We start from the raw sequence: 24,393 nt of genomic DNA, 5'->3' as shown, positions 1-24,393 counted from the left end.
AGCATCTTCATCGTTTCTGATGAAATCAAAAACTCTTTGACTATTTCATCCGGTGAAGATTCCAACTCCGTGATACTCACTTCATCCAATTGAAGTTCGTATACCTATCTAGTATTCTACGGACCAGCAAAACTCTTGGTTTGTATCTTGTATACTCCTTTAATACACACTTCTGTCAAGTAATGTACTTTGCCATCCTACTAGCATATATCATAAAAGAAATATGTAGCGATTACTAGAATAATCCACATAGACTATAAGCATTGCTACGGAAGATCCAATCTTTTCGCAGTCAACTCTTTGAACTTTGTCGTAAACAACTTTTGACAAGTCAAGCTTCTTCAAGGATATTACATCCAAGTCCATCTATTTTATAGATCCATTTACTTTCAAAAAGTATTTATCTATCTTGGATTTTATGGCGCATAACCATTTTAACGGAGTCAGGGCCCATCATAACTTCTTTGTTGGCAGTTGGTTTATCACTGTTCAAAATCAATCCTTTGTCCACAAATCATTTATTTGATCACAAAGTAAACCATACCTACAAGGTTCAATATGTACTTCGATCTCCATGGCTAAAACACTTTGTAGTCATGGGAGCCATGATTGTCGTAGCCTCTTCCGAACCATTTCCGATGCCGCGCTACTCGATCATTATGCTCAGAGTTCATAAACCTTATCAAGTTCTATTGTCCTCCCACTCAAATACTTCGCTAGAAAACAATTTCTTGGAAATAAACAAGTAACATTAACAAACACTTTTGTCTTTTACTTCATAGTGGGAAGAATTCCCAATCCATTCTCTTGGGATAACCAACAAAGACATTTATCCGGTTTTGGTTGTAAACTCATTTACTTATACCAAAATTTTAAGAAAGGACTATTAGGGTTTATACCCATGCCATAACTTGTATGGTGTCATTTCAACGGATCACGATGATGCTCTATTCAGTGTAAAAGCGGTAATCTCTAAAGCATAATCCACAAAAATATAATGGCGTTATTTTATATTATCTCATCATTAATCCAACAAGGTTTGGATACGTCTCTCGGATACTCCATCATCACTATGATACTCCAAGAAACGTGAGGTTGTAGAACCATTTCATAACTCTCTTAGATGTTTGCTAAAACTCGTAATTCAAATATTTCCACCATGATCCAATCATAGATATTTGACTTTTCTATTACGATGATTTCTTACTTCATGCTGAAATTTATTTGAATCTATTCAAATGTCTCAAACTTCTTCCTTATCGAATATATCCACATATATATACTCAATTCATTGTCAGAAGTTTTCATGAAGTAGAAGAATCTCCCGCACACAACTATGCCCAGTGAACCATATACATCACTATGTATGTTTCCACTAAGTTAGTTGCCCGTTCTACTCTTGGCCTATGAACGGTATTTAAGTCATTTCCTTTTTTAGAAGAGATTTGCAAGCGCCAAATGATTCAAAAATCATATGACTTCAAAATTCCATTCAAATGGAGTTCCTTCATGCGTTCCTTTCTAACATGACCTAAATGGCGGTTCCACTAATGAGTAGAATTCAAATCATTTGCCTTATAGCATTTTACCGTCAGTGTTATGTATGTGTGTTTCACCATTAAGATTTATAATAACTTATCCATCGTACATGGAGCAATGTCATAATTTGAACAACTCATTGTTTTCATTTGACCAGAGCAAAATAACAATTTATTAAGTTCTTTATTATAAATTCTAAGGGCTAGGTAGAATGCCAACGATAAACATAATAACACTTTATTATGTTCCAGACGTGCATTATTACCATATTCCTTATCGACTCACTTAGGCCATCGTATTCTTGTATTGCGTTGTATTGTATGACATCTCATACCAACCAATCTGGTACAAATACCCAAGAATTCTATTATGTGACCAAACAAGGAATACATCCATAACTTGTATATCATCTATATACATCTGAGCTAGACTTTCTAGTCTTTTTCCTTCTTTTTGCCAAAATATCTTTTGTGGTTTCTCTTTTAGCTTTCCCCATTCTCAGAAAACACTTCACCTTCAATAACTTCTAGGTCCATTGGTCAAATACCAATAACCTTGAGGTTCTTACCTTGAAGTTGATCATCAAATGACAAGTGTTCCAGACTTCACTATTAGCAACCTTGTAATATGATGAACAATTTCACTCATAATTTTTATCCATCATATCATCACGACTTTCCGAGACCATGTCTGTACATGCTAGGCTCGTAAAGTTTAACCTCAGTATTCGCATGTGCAAATCTGGCTTGCACCCGTTGTATGCACACGTAGAATCTATCACACCCGATCATCACGTGATGCTTCGAAACGACGAGTCTTAGCAACGGTGCATACTAAGGACGATTACTTCATGGATATGCGAATATCGTTAGTGCCCAACTTAGTTGGAGGATTGGGACGCCTGGCGTCTTCAACCTTCGTACATTCCCATAAAACTTATGAGTTTATGTAGTCTCACCAGATTATATTCTATCATCTTGCAATAAGGTCTTAGATATCACATATATCTCATACCTCGCTTATTTTTGAAAACAAAATTTTCAGCTCCTTACTTTTCAAACGGATTTGAACTTCAAGTTTCACGGAGACAAGATGATTTTGTACTAATTGAAACCAATGCTCTTTGAATCATCAATGTGAGGTTTACTAAGAGTTTGCATTAGGACTTAATCATATCTTGATTCTTTAACAATACGGTACCAGTCCGTAAAGTTACTTGTCAGACTTAACAGTATTTCTATCTCAATTACAAGACTAGCGCATGGTAGAAAACGGATGCCAATTCTACAAATTTTAATTCAAAATACTATTCAGACTATGTTCATGATAATTTAGTTCATGTTTTAATCTAATTACTAATGAACTCCCACTTAATACAACATCCCTCATGGTTGTTAAGTGGTACACGATCCAAATCCACTACACCAAAACCGATCATCACGTGAGATGATGTAGCTTCAATGGTGAACATCAACATGTTGATCATATCATCCATATGACTCGTGTTCAACCTTTCGGTTTCCTGTGTCTCGAGGCCATGTCTGTACATGCTAGGCTCGCCAAGCAAACCCAAGTATTCCGCGTGTGCAAACATGGCTTACACCCGTTGTATGTGAACGTAGAATCTATCACATCCGATCATCACGAGATGCTTCAAAACGACGAACCGTAGCAACGGTGCATACGAGGGGAGAACACTTTATTATCTTGATATTAATGTGAGGGATCATCTTATAATGCTACCGTCGCGATCTAAGCAAGATAAGATGCATAAAGGATTAACATCACATGCAATTCATAATATGTGATATGATATGGCCTTTCTTCTTGTGCTTTTGATCCCCATCTCCAAGCACACGAGCATGATCTCCATCATCACCAGACATTGCACCAAGGTCCATGGCACCGCTTCATGGTTGTCCATCACTTATAGCTACTATAACAACTACTTGAAATAAAGCTATTACATGATGAATAGACACGCAGGTCTTAACAAATTTAAAGACAACCATTAGGCTCCCGCCGGTTGCCATAATACAATAATGAACATCTCATACATCAAATATAATCATCATCACATCATGGCCATATCACATCACCAAACCCCGCAAAAACAAGTTAGACGCCTCTAATTTGGTTTGCATATTTTACGTGGTTTAGGGTTTTCGAGTAAGATCCAATCTACCTACGAACATGAACCACAACGGTGATACTAGTGTTGTCAATAGAAAGAGTAAATTGGATCTTCACTATGGTGGGAGAGACAGACACCCGCAAAGCCACTTATGCAATACAAGTTGCATGTCAAGCGTGGAGCAAGTCTCATGAGACGCGGTCATGTAAAGTTAGCCCGGGCCGCTTCATCCCACCATCCCGCAAGATGCAAAGTACACAAACTAAAGCAACAAGAGCATCAACGCCCACAAAACCATTGTGTTCTACTCGTGCAACAGATCTATGCATAAACCTGGCTCTGATACCACTGAAGGGGTTCGTAGCATAGAAAACAAAAAATTTCCTACCGCAAGACGAATAAATCCAAGATCCAATCTAGGAAAAGCCAAGATCTAATCTATGAAGATCGAAGCAACGAGATTGATATGAGACTAACCCTCGAAGATTTCCAAAGCCTACGAGATTAGATCTCGTTGTTGGTGTAGACGATCATCCCCAGTGCTGCAATCCGGCAGCACTTCCGTACTCGGTCGCGCGTACGGTGTCGATGAAGCTCCTTCCTCTCCCCGTTCCAGCGGGCAGCGGAGGTGTGGTAGATCTCCACGGAATCCCAGCAGCACAACGGCGTGGTGGTGGTGGTGGAGAAGAATTCCTGCAGGGCTTCGCCTAAGCCGGAGCAGGAGAAACTGGGAGGGAGGAGAGGTGGCAAATTAGGGTTGCGAACGGAGCAGCTTTGGCCGGCCTCCCACTATATATAGTCGGGAACTAGGGTTAGGGTTTCACGAAACCCATCTAGTGTCGGCGCCTGGTGGGCCCACACCACACCCTGGCGCGGCCTGGGTGGGGCCCGCGCCGGCCTGTGGTGTGGCCCACCCCTGGCTCTTCTCCTTCTCCCCTTTGGACTCCGTCTGCGTGACAGAAAAATAAGAACTTCTGTTTTTATTTCGTCCAATTCCGAGAATGTTTCCAGAACAACTTTTCTTGAAATACAAAACAGCAGTAATTCTTCCGGAACAATTCCGGTCCTCCTCGTGATGTCTTGGATCCTATCCGAGACTCCGAACAACATTCGGTCTCCATCTCATATTCCGAATCTACCTATGCGACATCGAACCTTAAGCGCGTCACCCTACGGTTCGTGAACAATGTAGACATGGTCGAGACTCCTCTCCGAGCAATAACCAGTAGCGGGATCTGGAGATCCATAATGGCTCCCACATATTCAACGATGACTTAGTGATCGATTGAACCAATTACATACGATGCCAATTCCCTTTGTCTCGCGATATTTTACTTGTCCGAGGTTCGATCATCGGTATCTCCATACCTTGTTCAACCTCGTTACCGACAAGTACTCTTTACTCGTACCGTGGTATGTGATCTCTTATGAACCATTCATATGCTTGCAAGCTAATCGAGATGACATTCCACCGAGAGGGCCCAGAGTATATCTATCCGTCATCAGGATGGACAAATTCCACTATTGATCCATATGCCTCAACTCACACTTTCCGAATACTTAATCCCATCTTTATAACCACCCATTTACGCAATGGCGTTTGATGTAATCAAAGTACCCTTCCGGTGTAAGTGATTTACATGATCTCATGGTCGAAGGACTTAGGCAACTATGTATCGAAAGCTTATAGCAAATTGAACTTAATGACTTGATCTTATGCTACGCTCTTTTGGGTGTGTGTCCATTATATCATTCACCTAATGACATAACCTTGTTATTAATAACATCCAATGTTCATGATCACGAAACCATGATCATCCATTAATCAACAAGCTAGTTATACAAGAGGCTTACTAGGGACTCCTTGTTGTTTACATAACACACATGTATCAATGTTTCGGTTAATACAATTATAGCATGAAATGTAAACATTTATCATGAACAATAAGATATAACAATAACTAATTTATTATTGCCTCTTGGGCATATCTCCAACAATCCTATCCTGTATTGACTAATTGGAGGCCCACGAAGACACCTGAAGGCGAGATGGGCCACCAAGACGGCGCACCAGAAGGTTCCTTGACGGGCAAGGCAAGGAAACGATCGAACAAGGAAAGATTAGATCTAATCTACTGTAAACCTAGTTGTACTCGGTTAGGACCCTTGAGACCTGGCCTCCTATATAAAGACCAGGAGAGGGCCTCGCCGAGGGACACAATCAACCTTAGCCATCTTAGCCAGAGAAAGCTTAGAGCTAGGACATCTTAGCAATAGCCATCTCGACGAGATCTCAGCCGAACTATTCGGCACCCCATTGTAACCCATTATCATCATAATCAAGAACATGCACAGCAGGACGTAAGGGTTTTACCTCATCGAGGGCCCCGAACCTGGGTAAATCGCTCTCCCCGCTTGTCTGTGAACCGATGTCTCGTGTCAGCCCACAGGATTCCGTCAACCCTAAGCCCCTATCGGAGGGCATTGGCGAGGAGTACCCTCGACAATTGGCGCCGTCTGTGGGAAACCCTGTCGGCACAAGGCAGGTCATCGGCAGCACCCGACTACGTCCGCGGCGTTCTTACTCGAGTCACCGACACCGAAGCAAAGTCAAGAGACCCGATCCGCTGCGGATCCTTCGAATTTATGCCACACCGCGAAGAGCTTCACCCGAACTTTATGGCAACGTCTCGCAACACGGAAGCAGTTTTCGGTGGCGTCCACTTCGTCGTCGACTCTGGAGGTTTTCTCCGCCTCCCCGGGGCCGGCGCGTCCCACTCAAAGGCTGAGCCTCAAGAAGGTGTCCCTTCGGCAGCAACCCTAAAAACTTCACCCAGAAGCATACGAGAGAGCAATCGGGAAAATCTCGACGCCGCGGCTGGACAAAGGAAGAGACGAAGGAGTTCGCACCGTGAAGAGGAAGGCCAAACAGCAACCCACCCTCGATGCTATGACATGTCATCAATCAGAGGACGCACCCGTTCTCCACACCTCTCAGCTACAGAGCAGCTTGAAGCACCGTGTTATCTCCACTCTTATTTTGATCCTAAGGATGGTCGGGAAAAGTCCAGCCATCTGGTTAAGGAACCGCCGACACTTCCTTGAGATTCGGCGAGCTCTGCGACGATCTTAGAGCTGAAGCCACATCAAGAGTTCGCATAATGGAAGAGAAAGCGAGGTCCTACGGTCATCAGCCAGAGCCATACGTACCAGAACCATACGAGCCAATGGAAAAAAGCGAGTACGAACCAGTCGAGGCATTCCCGGCACTGCGTGGACAGATCAACATGATCCACAAAACTAGCTTTTCAAAAAGAGAAATCAAAAAGTTCTCCCGAGAAGTAAAATACGCGGAAGTTGCCATGGTTGATACGCCGGATTTTATTGATTGGTCAGATCGAGCATCACCTTCAGCGGGCGGATCACCCGAAGGCCGTCCCGAGGCCCGGTCACGCGGCCCTCGTCCTGGAAGCGCAGATTGGAGGATACAATATGGGCAAAGTATTTATGGATGGTGGAAGCGGATTAAACCTGCTATTCGCCAGCACAATGAGGGCAATGGGTTTGACAGTCGACATGCTAAAAGAATCCGACACAGGGTTCCACGGCATTATACCGACTCGACCCGCTTACTCGCTGGGAAAAACATCTTTGGACGTAGTCTTCGGCACGCCCAGTAATTTCAGGAAAGAAAGGATTGAGTTCGAGGTAGTCGACTGGGAATCTCAGTACCACGCCATCCTCGGCAGACCTGCGTTTTCCAAGTTCATGGCCGTGCCTCATTATGCATACCTAAAGTTAAAGATGCCGGGCAACAACGGGACCCCAATAACCGTTCACGGCAGCTTCGCTCGGTCAGACAACTGCGACAGGGAATTTCAGAAGATCGCCTCGAAATTTGGAGCCAAGGAAGAACTCAACGCAATCGACGCCATCACAGATCACACACAGCCACCAGCCGACAATCGAAACGCAAGATCCGATGAGTTCGATACTGCAAAGGAAACCAAGAAACTGCAGGTGCACCCAACTGATCCGAAGAAAACGGTCAACACCTCGGCTGACCTAGATGTCGCATAGGAAAGCGCGCTCATCGAGTTCCTCCGTGAGCGCTGGGAGATATTTGCATGGGAGCCATCCGACATGCCAGGTATCCCCAGGGAACTCGCTGAGCACGCCCTAAACGTTGACCCGACAGCCAAGCCAGTACAGCAGTCGATGCGACGATTCTCTGAACCCAAAAGAAGAGCAATCGGTGAAGAAGTTAATCGGCTCCGCAAGGCGGGATTCATCCGAGAGCTTAAGGAATCTGAATGGGTGGCTAATCCGGTCATGGTGCCAAAAAAGGACACAACCGCCCTTCGCATGTGCATCGATTACACCGGCCTTAACAAACACTGCCCCAAAGATCATTTCCCATTGCCTCGAATAGATCAGATAGTCGATTCTACAGCCGGGTGCGATCGTCTCTCTTTCCTCGACGCATACTCCGGGTACAACCAGATCAAACTGAAGAAGGAGGACCAGGAGTTAACCGCGTTCATCACTCCACACGGCGTTTCTACGCTACAACGTCATGACCTTCGGGTTAAAAAATGCAGGAGCTACTTATCAACGCTGCATGCAAGCCTGCCTCGCGGAGCAGATTGGAAGAAACATTGAAGTCTACATCGACGATATCGTGGTGAAAACAAAGCACGCAGCCACACTCATCAATGACTTGCAAGAGACCTTTGACAATCGCGGACGGATACAAAATTAAGCTAAATCCTAAGAAGTGTTTCTTTGGAGTACCAGGAGGGCAAGTACTCGGATACTTCATATCAGCCAGAGGAATCGAGGCCAATCCATTGAAGATCAAAGCCATTCTTGACATGGAGCCGCCAAAGAACCTGCACCAAGTGCAGCAGCTGGCAGGCCGATTAGCAGCGCTTAGCAGGTTCATCGCGAAGCTAGGAGAGAAAGCTTTGCCCTTCTACAACTTGATGAAAAAGTCAGAAAAGTTCGAGTGGACAAAGGAAGCACAAGACTCCTTTGACAACCCGAAGAAAATCCTATCGACCTCTCCGGTGCTCGTGACTCCGCGCGAAAAGGAGACACCGGCGATGTACATAGCCGCTACAGCTCAAGTCTTCGATAGCGTTTTGGTTGTCGAGCGAGAAGAGGCGAGGAGAGTTCATGGTGTGCGGAGGCCTGTTTATTACCTCGGTGAAGTGCTTACCCCCGCAAGACGAGAGGTATCCTCATCACCAGAAGTTGGCATATGCGGTATGGAGGTCGGCTCGCAAGCTGAGGCACTACTTCACCGGAGCACCCGATCAAAGTTGTAAGCGAAGCTCCCCGAAGAGCATAATGACCAATCCGGAAGCCACAGGTCGAGTGTCTCAATGGGCCATCGAGTTAGCGCCACACGACATAACTTACGTCAACCGAACGGCGGTAAAATCCCAAATCCTCCCAGATTTTGTGGCAGATTGGATCCAATCACAGACGCCAGCAACACCCGACATGTCGGGGTCATGGGTAATGTACTTTGATGGATCAAAGCGAAGCACAGGAGCAGGGGCAGGAGTGGTGCTGATATCACCACAGGGAGATAAAATGAAGTATATACTGCGTATGAATTTCTCCCTACCGACAAACAACGAAGCGGAATACGAAGCGCCGCCGCACGGAATGAAAATGGCGAAGGCGTGTGGCGCTACGCGCCTAGAAATCTACGGAGACTCGAACTTGGTGGTCCAGCAGTCAATGAACTTGTGCGATGCAGTCAGCGACAACATGGTTGCTTATCGGCAGCTGTATCAGAACATGGAGGCTAAATTCAAAGGATGCGAGCTTAAGCACATCGGCAGAGCCAGTAACGAGGAAGCCGACACTTTGGCAAACATCAGGTCCACATGCTCCCCCATTCCAGATGGAGTTTTTTACGAAGTGATCACTCAAAGATCAATTAAAGAAAAACCGTCTGCAAAACCATCGGGTGAAGAACTGGAAAAAAGTTCATTACAAAAACCTTCGGTCGAAGAATCTCCAGTCCTTTCTTCCGAGCAAGTCCTCCTCCTCGAGCCTCTATGGACCAAACCATTTTTAGCGTACCTGTCAAAACAAGAGCTGCCAGAAGACTCCGTGGAAGCTAAGCGAGTCGTTAGACGATCAAAGGCCTTTACAGTAATAAATGGTGAGCTTTACAAGCGCAGCATCTCAGGGATCTTTCAGAGGTGCATCGCCATTGACGATGGAAAAGCACTGTTGCGCGAAATACATGAAGGAACCTGTGGGCACCATGCAGGAAGCAGAGCCCTCGTGGCGAAAGCCTTTAGGGCAGGATTTCACTGGCCAACGGCAGCATCGGATGCAAGGGATCTAGTCATGAAGTGCGATGCGTGTCAACGCTTCTCGTCGAAACCGCACGCTCCTGCAACGGATTTAATGACGATACCTTTGGCATGGCCGTTCGCTCAGTGGGGACTTGACCAAGTTGGACCACTGCCAAGATCATCACCCGGAGGACACACGTACTTACTAGTAGCAGTCGACAAATTCACTAAGTGGATCGAGGCAGTACCAGTGCGAAATCAAAAGGCTGAAACGGCGGTTCAATTCTTCAAAGGAATAACATGTCGATTTGGTATGCCCCACAGCATCGTCACAGACAACGGATCCAATTTCGATTCCGAGGAATTCAGGAAATTTTGTGACGATGGGGGAATCAAATTGAAGTTCGCATCGGTCTCTCACCCACAGACCAATGGCCAAGTGGAAAGGATCAATGGTTTAATAGGGGATGGTTTAAAGAAACGCCTTAAAGGTGCAGCCGGAGCCTGGGTTGAAGAATTACCATCTGTGCTATGGAGTTTACGTACCACCCCCAACAGGTCAACTCAATACACTCCGTTCTTCCTGGTGTACGGAGCCGAAGCAGTCCTGCCAGCGGACGTTCGATTTGAAGCACCTCGAGTAACAGAGTACACAGAGTCCTCCTCCAATATCGCATTACAAGATGCTGTCGATCTCCTTGACGAAGCGCGAGATATTGCCTTGGCAAGAACAACGGTCTACCAGCAAGCACTGAGAAATTACCACAACCGACGAATACGCAGTCGAAGTTTCAGTGTTGGAGATATGGTACTTCGGTTGAAACAAAAAAGACCTTTGAAGCTAGAATCCCCATGGGAAGGACCATACATCGTCACTGAAGTGATACCAGGAGGAGCCTATCGGCTCAAGAATCCAGAATCAGGAAAAGACGTCGAGAATCCATGGAACATCGCGCAATTGCGACGGTTTTATACATAGGATACGATTGTTCTTTTTTTTCAACGGCCCATAAGGTTGTTTTGCCTTATGAGTAAAGATCTAATCAGATTTCTATTACCCTTTTTTCTTGCTTCAGGCTTTGGCACCCGAACGAAACGTTCGGAACCGCTTCCATCGGCTCTTACTCCCATCGGGAGTATTGGCCTAATTCCCATCGGGAGCATTGGCCTAACTCCCATCGGGAGCGTTGGTCAGAAAAAACGTGTTTACACGATGACATTAATTAAATACTCTCAGCGAGAGCTAAGATTAATGGCATACAAAAAACAACCAATCCAAGCCTCGAAAGTACGCGAGTGCTGCAGTCGATGGTTACATTAAATAAGGCTCAAACAGGTGCACCGTGTGACGAAGCCGGACTTTCGCATAAATTACATATCGACTTCGCAATAACATTGCATAAAATATAACGAAGTCGTCGAGTAAGCAGGTTGAACTGATCACTCAGCCGCACTCGACAATAAAGTACCAACCAAATAAGCATAAGCGTACAGCGTACGCAGCAAACAGTCTTATGAGAAATACAAGGCTATTACTTTCATAATCGGGATCCCCGGTCCCAATGGGCCTTCAGTTCCTTTTCCAGACATGACTCCATCCGAGAAACAATGGTGTGAGCAGGACCTCTGGCAGCATCATAGTACTGGCCTAAATCCCTTTCAGTGTTTGCCACGGCTCTTAAGTCTAAAGAAGGATGGCATGCCAATATTGAAGCAAAAGCAAGCTCAGCACCGACTAGAAGCTCTTTCCGCACCAGCAGCCGAATCCTTTCTGGAGATTTGAATCGGTTGAACAAACCAGACAAAGTATCGGGTGCCTGATCCAGAGGAAACAAGGTGTGCCAAACCATCGTAAGAAGAGCATAGTATTTGTCAAAGTAATAGTGTGCCTTCATCACCCGGTACTTGAACTTCGCCATGATGACGGCCTTCGGACGATGCAACCATAGACCATGTGTTGGGTGTGCAACGTCGGTCATCGCCTCAACCTCGTCATGAATTTTTCTGTCCTCTTCAGCTGCATCCGAAGCCACAACTGAAAAAGGAACGAATGTGAGAACATTCAAGCTATACCTAGAATCAGAAGGCAGGCTAACACTCACAGTTCAAACTTTCGGCAGCAACATGAAGACCATCAAGAGCGTATTGTTCAATGGCAGTCGCTATTTCTCCCTTCTTCTTCACCAAGGCAGCCATCACACGAAGGGACGTAATATCCTTATTTAAACTAGACACCTGGTCACGTAACTGACGAACAAGGCCTGATTCATCATTACCCGAAGGATTCGGAAAGAGCTCGGCACGGGAGGAAGATGAGGGAATCTGCAACACGCCCTCACTTCAGACCAAGCATTAATATAAAAAAAAGAGGAACTCCCATCGGCATTGAGTGCACATCATACAGGCAAAAGGATGTTTGGCAACAAAGCCGAACTTAAAAAAAAGAAAGGGAATTACGAAAGTATCATGTACAACAACAGTTCAAGGATTAGCCGACGTTGAACCAGGGGCTGACTCAGGAGCAGGCTCGGCTTGTGCTTCAGCCACCAACTTCAGAAGCCGGTTAGCGCAAGTTATTGCCGATTTCTTGAAAGGCTCAAGGTCGACTAGATGATTTTCATTATCAACAGGCAGAGCTTTAGAGAACTCTTCCAATTCCGACCCCATCCCGTGGCCCATAAGCAACTGGAAAGTAAGAACTGCACCAATTGAGCGGCTGCGACGTTTCGATACCTCTATAGGTTCGGAGGATCAACAAGGAAGGCTTCAGCCATCTCATCAAGAGTCTTGTCCAACTTCGCCTTAGGGAAGATCATTGAATATAACTTCGACGAGCGCTCCCTTGGACTTCTGCAATAATGCGAGGATCTGGACATTCGACTCAGCGGCAAGTGACAAAGCGTCGGCCGTAGAATCTTCCCGAAGCTGGTGGCGTCGGTGCCGACAGTTAAGTTGGCGGCCTCTGAAAAAGAGAGTATTAGTAATCAATGGAGAAAGCATCAAGAAAGGGACGGAGCATCGCAAGGATTCTTACCCAATAAATCTTTGATGGATTCACGGAGGACACCCTCCTTCTCATCAATCGCAGCCGCCGCTGCACGCCTGGCATCTTGGTCATCCTTCATTTGACGCTTCAGCCGATTCACTTCTTCCTTCAACAAGGCATTCTCACTTTTGGCATCGGCAGCAAGCCGGTTGGCTTCGACCATCTGATCAGCCGAAGATTTGACAGCCTTCCGAAGTTGGGAGTTTTCGGCTTCAAGGCGAGTAAATTGTTCCGCAAAGTCCGATACAGCATCGATTGTAGCATAAATTGGCTGCAGCCAGGAAAAAGTCAAGAAGAGTCAGATGATGGAAATTCAGCAAAGCTTGACAGATTAAAATACTTACGTGATCACGGCTAGCCGGCGGGGTGGGAGCATCATCGGAAAGAATAACTCTCGACACTGGGACCTTCTCTACACCCGTTCGGGATGGAGGTGTCGACTTGGCAGGAGAAGGGTTCGATTCCTTAGCCGATGCTACTCTTTCAGAGACTAGCTTAGCCCTCTTTGCAAGAGGAACATCGTCATCGTCGTCGGCAGAGCTGTTCAAGTATGGCGAGCAGTTAGTATACAAGGTGGCAAGAAATAAAAGTAACAAAGAGTATAAATGCTCACAGGTCCAGATCATCTTCGTCCACGAAGAAGCTTGTTGAACCCTTCTTAGCAGGAGGAGGCGAAGCAGCTTCGTCGGCATCATCATCTCCTTCCGAAGAACTTGATTCAGCCGAAGCAATAAGATCATCATGTACCTGCTTGCGACGTTTGCTCCTGAAGAAGGCGTCATCTTCAGCGATTTCCTCCTCTCGGACATCACTGTCCTCAAGGGCATGCTGAACATCCTCGGTTCCCTCAGAATCGTCATCATCGTCTTCTAATACCACTCCACTCTCGGGTGAGGGAGGATAACATTGGGCGACAACGGGGACCTGCGGAAGAATAGAAAACATGAAAGGCATAAAAAAAAGGGGGAGGTAATGACAATAAATGAAGAACGATAAGGTTACCTCGGACGGAAGATGCTTGAAATCATAAGGAGGGCGCGCCGATGTCAGGACAATGGTGTCCTTGGTGCTGAGGCATGTCAGGCGACGAACTTCATTCTGGAGTTCACTTGCCGACAGGTCGGCAGAGTTGACCCTTGACTTGTCGTTTTTGCCAGTGAAAAGCCACAGCTGGTGAGGGCGAGACATCAGCGGCTGCACTCGACGTTGTAGGAAAACTGAAACTACTTCGGTACCACACATCGTCATGCCTCCTGAATTCTTCAAAGTGACAATTTGCTTGAAAAGCTCGTCGGCTATCGCCTTTTCTTCGGGAATAAGGGCGTTGTTCCAAGACTTCTTCTTGTGAGCCACCAAGACATCGTCAAAAGGAGGGAGATTTGAACGCCGCCCAGAAACAACGGGGTCCCGAAGGTAGAACCATTTGTTGCGCCAGCCCTGGATGGATTCCTTCATCGGATAGTCGAAGTAATCGACCTCCTTCCCGACAACAAAGCCGACGCCACCAACAACGGGGGCCATTGCTATCATTGTGACGCTTCACATAGAAAATCTTCCTCCAAAGGCCCCGGTGAGGCTCAATGCCGAGGAAAGCTTCACAAACAGGTGACAAAAATGGAAAGGTGGAGGATGGAATTTGGGGTCAGCTGCCAGAGCTGAATCCCATAGAAGAAAAGAAGGGAGCGAAGGAACTCGTGTGCTGGAAGAGAGAGGCCACGGAACAGAAAAGCGACGAACATGACGGTGAAGCCCTTTGGGGGATTCGGGCGAGAAACCTGACCTGGGAGACGAACGTCATCCTCAGATGCGGAGATGAAGCCGAGGGCGCGGAGTTTGCTGATGTCACGGTTGGTAATGGCAGAAGCGCTCCAGTTGCGGCTAACTTTGGCCGCCTCCGATGTGCTGCCACTCTTCTTTTTGCCCATGGTGAACGAAGCTTTTGACGAGAAGGCGGAAGAGCAGGAGGCTTGAAGGAGAAGATGAGCAGTGAACGGGGTAAAAGGTAAAAAGAAAAGAGGCTCCCTATTTATCTCAAAGGAATTTGAGCACAGACGTGGCCATAACTCCACAAAGCATCGTGGGGAGAGGAGCAGATCTGACTGTACACGTGGCAAGAGTGGAACCGGCGGCCCATTATTCCCACGACGTGCGAAAAATGAGGAGACGCCTCGATCGCCGCGCGTGCACTAGTTAAGACCTAAAAACTGCCCGCGTAGAACTAGGGTGGGCCCGTCATGCCAAGTCCCATCAATTGGCCCACAGCAGTTACACGTCAAGTCAAATACCGTCAGTTATGACGTCATAATTTGGAAGCATTCGAAGAGTTGTCAGATGAAGGACTTGAGTCTACGCCCGGCTGCAGACATCCGTACCTAGACTCGGGGGCTACTCCCATCGGGAGCGCTGACGCGCACCCGATAAAATGAAGACTTGACAGAATGAACAGTCGAAGGAAGGAGGTTTGAGTCTGCATTCAGTTACAAGCACTTGCACCCAGACTCGGGGGCTACTCCCATCGGGAGTGCGGCGTGCACCCGATAGAAATTTTTTGGACTCCGGGATCATGCCCGGGGACTTGATTCGTGTAGGGTAACGTTGTTTTGCCATCGGCGATTAACCAAACAACGAGTTGGGCACGTTACTCATTATCCTTTGCATAAACAAAAATATATCGGATGACCTATGAAGACCTGTGGAAAACATCGGCAGAGGAGAATATTCGAGTGGTACAACTTGAGTCTACGCACGGATCGCGAGCATCCGTACCTAGACTCGAGGGCTACTCCCATCGGGAGCGTCGACGCGCACCCGATAAAATGGAGACAGAGCGGATTCAAGATGAACAAGGACAATGAAGGAAAAGAATATCAGGAGAAGACATGCTTTAGTCTCTACCCGAACTATCTTCGGCTAGACACTCGGGGGCTACTGACGTGGGCACTACCCTTCGGGTAATCCACATTATCCTATCCTGTATTGACTAATTGGAGGCCCATGAAGACACCTGAAGGCGAGATGGGCCACCAAGACGGCGCACCAGAAGGTTCCTTGACGGGCAAGGCAAGGAAACGATCGAACAAGGAAAGATTAGATCTAATCTACTGTAAACCTAGTCGTACTCGGTTAGGACCCTTGAGACCTGGCCTCCTATATAAAGACCAGGAGAGGGCCTGCCGAGGGACACAATCAACCTTAGCCATCTTAGCCAGAGAAAGCTTAGAGCTAGGACATCTTAGCAATAGCCATCTCGACGAGATCTCAGCCGAACTATTCGGCACCCCATTGTAACCCATTATCATCATAATCAAGAACAGACGAGCGGGACGTAAGGGTTTTACCTCATCGAGGGCCCCGAACTCCGGGTAAATCGCTCTCCCCGCTTGTCTGTGAACCGATGTCTCGTGTCAGCTTACAGGATTCCGTCAACCCTAAGCCCCTATCGGAGGGCATTGGCGAGGAGTACCCTCGACAGGGTCCTTCAAGTTGGCAATGGTAACTCGCGAGGTGGTATGAGGGTTGAAATCGCCTATCTAGGGTTCCATGTCGTGGGTTTATATGAGCACCCATGGTTAGGGTTTAGAAGAGTTACAACGAGTCGGTTGGCGACTCGCGGGCCTAACGGGCCCTACTGCTACTCTCCTGGGTGTCCTTCAGCTCCAGTCGCCTGTGTTGCCCCCGATCGAGTCGGTCCAGACGGGTTGAATGAACGTACTAGCCCAATCGTCCACGTGAGTCCTTCTGGCAGTGGCGGAGCTTCACCAAAAATCAAGGGGTGGGGCGAAATATAAAATGTCAATGTTTGGAGGGGCGAAATGCTAATTTTTCTGCATCTAAGCACTCCCTAAAAGAATTCTTCAGAACTTTGCAAAAAGCTGGGGGGGCGGCGCCCCCCCTCCCCGACTTACACTAATCTCCGCCAGTGCCTTCTGGTAATGGCCCCCGTGGGCTATATTCCCATCAGAGGTCGGCGGCCGAGCCAACACGGATGACGAGGACACGATCGACCTCCAGTTGCTGCAGTTGGATGGCTCGGTGAGATGGAGTACCGGAGCGGCCTCCCTAGCCTGGTGGTGACAGACGCACATGCTGCAGTCCACAACGGAGGAGGACGGTGTGCTTGCTCATGGTGCCACGGGTGTGCAGGACGACCTGCTGGGCAATTGGGCAGGATTCCAACATGGTTCCATCAAGATAACGAACTCCCGAGGATGGAGAGAGAGGGCGATGCCTAGAGCGAGAAACGGGAACTCTGGGTAGGGGCGAGTACCGACATAAATTAAGGAGAGGTTTATCCATGCATGCAGGGCAGCATGGGAAGGTTTTTAGCTGCAGATTTCCTCCTAAATCGACGGGCTACTTACTTCCGCCGTTAGGGATTATAAGGCCTATGAGCTTTTTAGAATTGTTAGACACCATACTCCCTCCGTTAGGGATACAAGATCGGCCCATCACTCCCTTAACTACTGTATTGAATTGTAACAGAGAATCACATTTATTACTTTATAAAGTCATTTTTGCTTGGGATGTGTGATGTGATAGTAACTTAGCATTCCATATAGTTTTATGTTACTAACTAAATTACTCTGACTAGGAGTAGTCTTAGGAACAAACCCTATAAAAGGAGGAAGAGAACAATTATTTGGCCTTCACGAGCTTCACTTTACCCGCCAATTCCCTCCCCCTTGCTGTTACGTGACGCTCGCGCGCTCACAGTCGCTACAACCTTTATTTACAGCTTCCTTCTCTGCTAGGCATCTCAGCCGGCCCTCCACCATTGCTTTTTCTGCCATTCTAATCCAGCACACCTCCTCAATGCCACCATTATTCCTTCCTATCGGTTAATCCGATCCGCCGGCCGCATCCCGCCGGACTCTCTTCACCGCGCAACCGCCGACTGGTCTGGTGCTCAGCTCGTATATGGGGGACATGTCGAAGGTTCGTGCTAGGATTCTATTCTGATTCTTGCGTACGTACATCGGTACATGGGCATGCAAAGCTGGTCGACTTTCCATGGTCTTGATTTAGTTAGGATCTTGCTTTAGAATCCAGGACAACAATTTCCTTTCTTTTTTCACTTCCTCGTATGCTCTCGTTTTTGCTCTGTACAGGACATGTGCTTAATTTCACATATCCTGACCTGCTGGAGCTTCAATTTTGGTACAGAAAATCGTGGTGAAGCTGGAATTGCACGACAAGAAGGATAAGCAGAAGGCCATGAAGGCCGTTTCGGCGCTCGTCGGTACGAACTATAGCAGTTCATTTTTTTTTCTCTGCTTGATTTTTTCTTCTCGGCATGCTTGTAGTACATCGGAAGAGGGAGATAAACTAGAAGGAATCGTTGTTTTCTTCCTGTTCCGCGTGCAGGCATCGACGAGCTGTCCGTTGACATGGCGACCCGCAAGATGACGGTGGTCGGCATGGTGGACCCGGTGGTCGTGGTGAGCAAGCTGCGCAAGGCGTGGGCGGCGTCCATCGACTCGGTCGGCCCGGCCAAGGTGCCGGAGAAGGACGGGGAGAAGAAGAAAGAGGAGGACGGCAAGAAGGACGGCGGCGCCGACGCGAAGAAGGACGGCGATGGAGCCAAGAAGGAAGGCGAGGGGGACAAGAAGGAGGGCGACGCCAAGAAGGACGACGGCGAGAAGAAGCCGACGGAGCAGCAGCTCATTGCCGAGCTCATGAACCAGTACCGATCAGCTTACGCTTATCACAACCCGTACTACATGAACAACCACTACGTCGTGCAGAGCATGGAGGAGAACCCCAACTCCTGCACCATCTGCTAAGCAAGCGCTGCATGAGATAACTATGCAGAGTGAGTACGTACGAAACGAAGACGATGCTTGCTCTTCTGCAGTGTGTGTCTTTTGTGTACAAACTTTGCTACTATCCTGGTACAGTTATAACTGTAATTAAGGACGTGTGACTACAATTTGGTTTTGGGTATACCTATGTCTCAGTTGACTGAGATTTTCTTAAGTCTCAGTCAACTCAGAAAAGTGCAACTGCAGTTCAAAGAAATGTGTAACTGGATTCAGTTGCACATTTCTGTCAGAAAAGTGCAATTGCACTTTTTTAACAGAAAAGTGCAACTCCAAGCACATTTTTGTAAGTGACTTAGACTTAAGAAAATCTCAGTTGACTGAGAAATAGCAAAACCGTGCGCCTATGTCTCAGTTGACTGAGATTTTCTTAAGTCTCAGTCAACTCAGAAAAGTGTAACTACAGTTCAAAGAAAAGTGCAACTCGGTTCAGTTGCACATTTCTGTCAGAAAAGTGCAATTGCACTTTTTTAACAGAAAAATGCAACTCAAAGCACATTTTTGTAAGTGACTTAGACTTAAGAAAATCTCAGTTGACTGAGATATAGCAAGTATATTAAGAAAATATATGCGCCATGCATGTGTGTGAATCCGCTGATTTGGTGTTTGCGGCAGCAAACTGCCAAATGGTTCGTTCACAATTAATACTGTAGCTGTGTATACTCTACATAACTTGGGACTGTCAATGCTGTTTAGCTGAGCTAGCCATGTTAGGTCTTAGAAGTGGATACTCGCATGTTAAAACGCCGCATCATGACAACGAAGAAAGAAAGAAGCTCTAACTGATCTCTCCATCTATGACATGAGAGCAAGAATGTATTTTGGTAATCAAGACAAAAGAAACAAAACAAAGATATCTTAAAAGAATGCAACGAGGAACAAATTGCCAAGCCGACATAATTGACAGATCTCACTCGTGGATAAGCATGGCTAGCATCCTAAGTTTAATGTATCAAGTTGCAACTTGTCGAAAACAACGTCACTGCATAATCTCTCGTCCAGGATTGTTCCGGTAACTGAAAAAGGAAGGATTAATTCAGTAGAGTTTGCCACGCCCAAGCAGCACTCGGCTACCATCAGTGACCTAACTAATGCTGCATACTTAGCACACTCGTTTCGAGCCAAATTCACATTGGTCACGCACACTACCACGTACCATTACAATGACCTTACTTAAAATTATCCATCATAACCATAGTTTAACCGCAAAAACCAGGGACTTGCGGCAACAAGCCAAATCCAGACTTAACTGCCTCTTTCCAAAGGAAGCGACACAAATCCATGAGATCACCTGTTCTGGAAGCACCAGGCCAGATACATCTGATTGACTTTTTTTTTCGAGAATGGATACATGTAAGTCTGAACTCTGAAGAACAGGGGGAAGTTTTATAGCACGCAACTTGGAAACACCAGAGTGATTATCATAATATCATTTGCCAGGACAAATCTTCTTCAGACAATTACATCCACGGAATAGAGCGCAGGCGTGGCAATGAGGGCCATGAGGAATGTTTTGATCACAGCCGTTTGTCTTCTTGCCTGGAAGTTTTGTGCGCCGGTGAGTCAGATGACCACGACGTTTCAGGCCTTGAATCCTCTGTATGCAAGTAAGCGCAATGCAGAGCTAAATGCTGATCAGCGAAATTATCTGAAGCAAATTGAGGAAGAGCATATGCGCAAAAACTGTTGCTGTCTGTTGGATCCTAGGACTAGCAATGCCAGGGTTTCCGAATCCGAACTCTAACAACCATAGCCGCGAATGATTACTGCGCATGACTACTGGAATGCCACTGAGATATCTTATCTTCTGTTGGGATGTCTCCAACTCAGCATCTGTTTGACTGAACAATCCTGTTTGTTTACAACAGTGCATTCCATGAAGGCCGTGCATGAGACGAACTCGGTCTTCTTTCCTCGTAAGGTTTATAGGGTCATGAGTTGCCAGTCCTGGTGAAATTATTCTCGCGTCTAATCTTAAGTTTTCATGCGATTTTCCGTAGTGCCTGAACTGCATCAGTTTGGTTCGGTTCCCCAACTTGTAAATGCTGTAGTTTTTTTTTGTGTAGGGGGTTCAGAGGAGTTACAAGTTGGCTCTGTGGGCCGTGCACGAACTCTTCCACCGAAAGAACCCGTGACTTCGGCCTGTATTACTAGAAAGTATGTCACTGCCCAAATTACACCAGTATCTGCTCATTCACGGGCTCTTCCCGTGACTTCTTTTGTTTCTTCAAGAAAGCCTTTTTAGCCGGGCAAAGTATATTGCGCCAAGCAAGCTCAAAAGAGTTCTTTTGCCTTTTTTATTTAGCCCTAAAAAAATCCTTTTATTTGAAATTTCAAAAATTCATATTTCGCAGTTTCATTAAAAAATAAAAGAATCTGAAGGTAGTCAATGATATACATTAAAAGTGCGCAAAAATCTCACCATGAAATGTTTTGTATTCTAAACTACACAAAGATAACAATATCTGATAAATTTTGTACTATTCACTATGCTCACATATGCATTTTTGTCATTGTTGTGTACACCCTTCATTAGGGATAACTTTCTCAGTCCTTAAATAAGTCTTCTAACTCTTGTTCTAAGTCAAAATAATTAAAGTGTTGACCAAATTTATTAGAAAGAATATCAATATATATATGACACTAAATATGAAACTACATTTCAACAAGGACGGAGGGAGTATAAAGCTTTTGAAAATTTTAAAACTGTTAGAATTTATAAGGCCTTCCTCTTAATTATCCTCTCTCTCCCCGATGCATTATGGGCTTTCTTGTTCCTAACGAGCTGCTCCTTTGGCTTTACAATCAAATAATGGAGGGAGTACTCTATAATATAAACTTTTATAGTGAGATTTTGTAGGACAGGAATTTGGTGCACATGGCTGTCAGTGCTCCCTCCACTTTCAGTTTTTTGAAAATTTCAAAATCTCACTCTTTTATGTTTTCAAAAATTATGGCTTTAAATATGTAGATAGATATGTTCATGAGAAATGTATGCAAAAAAGTCCCAGTAAAAAATACTTTAAATTTTGGGAAATACAAAAAAAAACAAATTTCTGACAAAAGGATACACTATTGTAATACTAATTTACCTCCATTAACTCTCAGAAATTTGTCTTTTTTATATTATTCAAAATACAAATTATTTTTTAACGGGACTTTTTTTGCATACATCCCATCCGTATATATCTATCTATATATTTAATGTCATAATTTTTTGAGACTTAGAAATATGAGATTTTAAAATTTTCAAAAATCTAAAAGTGAGGAGAGCACTGGTGCCTATGTGTCAAAAACACTTTCTGGATTTTGTAAAGTTGTCGTAGATATCATTGACTACTTCGAGATTTTTTTTCTGATTTTTTTAAACTTCAAAATATGATTCTCATTTTTAAACAAAATAAAGAGCTTAGTGGAGCTCGGTCTCCATTTGCAGGTTCGTAGTTTCCGCTCTTGAATTTTCTTTTTTACTTTGTAGTTGTCCAAATTTGGGGCACTTTCCGTTTCGATACATTGGCAATTGTCAATCGTCAAATCGGCTACCAAACCGTATCTGTTTCCTTGCACGCAACACACACATGCTCGATCACGTGCAGAGTGTCCAGGCTCGACGCATCCATAAAAAATCCTCCCAAATCCTGCAGCTATGACACTACCACAAGCCTCGCACACCGACACGCATATAGCAATTGCCGATCTCTTTCAGCCGGCGACTAACTTCCGCAAGCCGAAGCGGTTGCGCCGCCACCTAAATCCAGGAACAATCCAACTCCGGTTCGAGCTTTACGCTGACGCATCGTCAGGTAGTCGCACTTACGTATATCAGCAGATTATACAACGCCACAAGGGGCTCTGGATTCCGCACCTGCTCACCTACACGATCCGCCCGTCTCTGCTTTCCTCCCGGCTCAGCTCACCTACACGAGTAGATCGCGAGAGGCCCGTACTAGCTGGTACTCTTGCCCCTGAATTCAGGTTACTTGTAAGTTCGTAATGTGGACTGGGAGCTACCCTCTTCCGGTAGTAGTTTCCATGCCGTCATTTTACATTATGGTGAGCTAGACTTGATTTCAGACCCTACTGAACTGAACACAGGGCCGTTGACAAGTTCTACGAAGAACTTACGATGCGTCGCCGGCGCTGCGTGCGAGTGTCTGTGGTCCTCTCCCCACCTCCAGTACATGTATAAACCCTGAACGAACGTACTAGTAGAACAATGCAAGTGTTTGGCTTAACTGAACTTCTGCATTTATCTGACCACGTGCTCTGCTAGTACTTCCTCAGTTTTTATTTACTTTGTGTTCTAGGTTTAGTCAAAGTTGAACTTTGCAAAATTTAATTAATATTACAGGAAAGATTATTAATATAAATAATACTAAATAATATACTACGAAAATATATTTCATCACAATTCTAATGCGATAGAATTAAGATTGTATATGTTAATATATATTCAAAAATATTTAGGCAAAGTTTACAAATTTTAACCTTGACTAAACCTAGAAAGTGAAGTACAGATGGAGTAATTTGTTTTCGAAAAGTGTACTGTACGTGTAAATTCGTGAGGCACTCAGGACAGTGACCGCAAACTACTCCTTATTTTTCCTTACGAAACTCCAACCAGAGTTCGAGGTTCCGCTATCAGAAAATAACGGAACTATGTCTGGCGCTTGAAGACAAAACGAAAAGAAAAGAAAATTAAAACATGAGCAACCCTTTTCAAACATAACCATACTTCCTCTGCAGTGAAACACCTGACTGCAGGTCATGCAGGTAACCTAACATAACTACCATGCACAAAAGCAAAACGTAGCATGCAGAGAAATATATACGTACATCAGATACTGCCATCACTAGACACCGCTCCTGAATCATAGACATCTACTATATAAACCTCATCAGAAGAGTATCGAGCATTAATAATCCTCAGGATGTTGTTGCATCCTGCCGGCAAAGCTGTTTCCCGCAATGCACTCGCACCTTCGAATATGATCTGCTTGTCAGCTTCATTCTAGAGCCCTGCCCAATAACCATAACTACTTATTCTGCTGGCAATTTAACAAGTTACTTCTCAAAACATGTTCTATTTCTAAGCTTCCACATCGCCTAACATAGAGCAGCCACACCTATCACATGCACGTTCTTCATTTTTTAGCATACAAAGCAATCCAGTGAAAGTACTATGTGAAATTTCCAGACGAGTTGGCGCCCCAATCGTCAAACTTGACAAAGTTGTGGCGTGGAACGTACTTTGGACTCGGTACGGTTTCATGTTAATATAGGGATAGAGTTGTACAGGGTTCGTATCGTATCCGTACACAAGTCATACGGTATACAGAAAGGTATAAGGAAAACCTATACATATATCTAACAGCCTCCCTTAATCTAAACCTGTTGACAGGTTGAGATTACGCTTGAACTCAGCAAGTTTCTTGACATGAAGAGCCTTAGTAAAACCATCTGCCACTTGATCATTTGTAGAAATAAACTGAATAGCCAACTGATTGTTTGCAACTCTTTCTCTGACAAAATGGA

At 45.4% G+C, this 24,393-nt stretch overlaps 1 protein-coding gene across 1 annotated transcript; it reads left to right on the top strand.

Moving 5' to 3' along the window:
* Positions 1-17,703: 17,703 nt before the first annotated feature.
* LOC124646526 (heavy metal-associated isoprenylated plant protein 39-like) lies at positions 17,704-18,822 on the top strand. The gene is made up of 3 exons (XM_047186629.1): positions 17,704-17,974; positions 18,203-18,278; positions 18,404-18,822. Exons 1-3 carry the CDS (start codon positions 17,957-17,959, stop codon positions 18,820-18,822), a joined length of 513 nt encoding a protein of 170 aa, XP_047042585.1. The 5' UTR covers positions 17,704-17,956.
* Positions 18,823-24,393: the final 5,571 nt, after the last annotated feature.

The sequence above is a fragment of the Lolium rigidum genome, chromosome 4 (assembly GCF_022539505.1).
Source record: "Lolium rigidum isolate FL_2022 chromosome 4, APGP_CSIRO_Lrig_0.1, whole genome shotgun sequence".
NCBI classification, from domain to species: Eukaryota; Viridiplantae; Streptophyta; class Magnoliopsida; order Poales; family Poaceae; genus Lolium; species Lolium rigidum.
The sequence above is the reverse complement of the archived record's forward strand: the minus strand, read 5'-3'. Positions and strand labels throughout refer to the sequence as shown.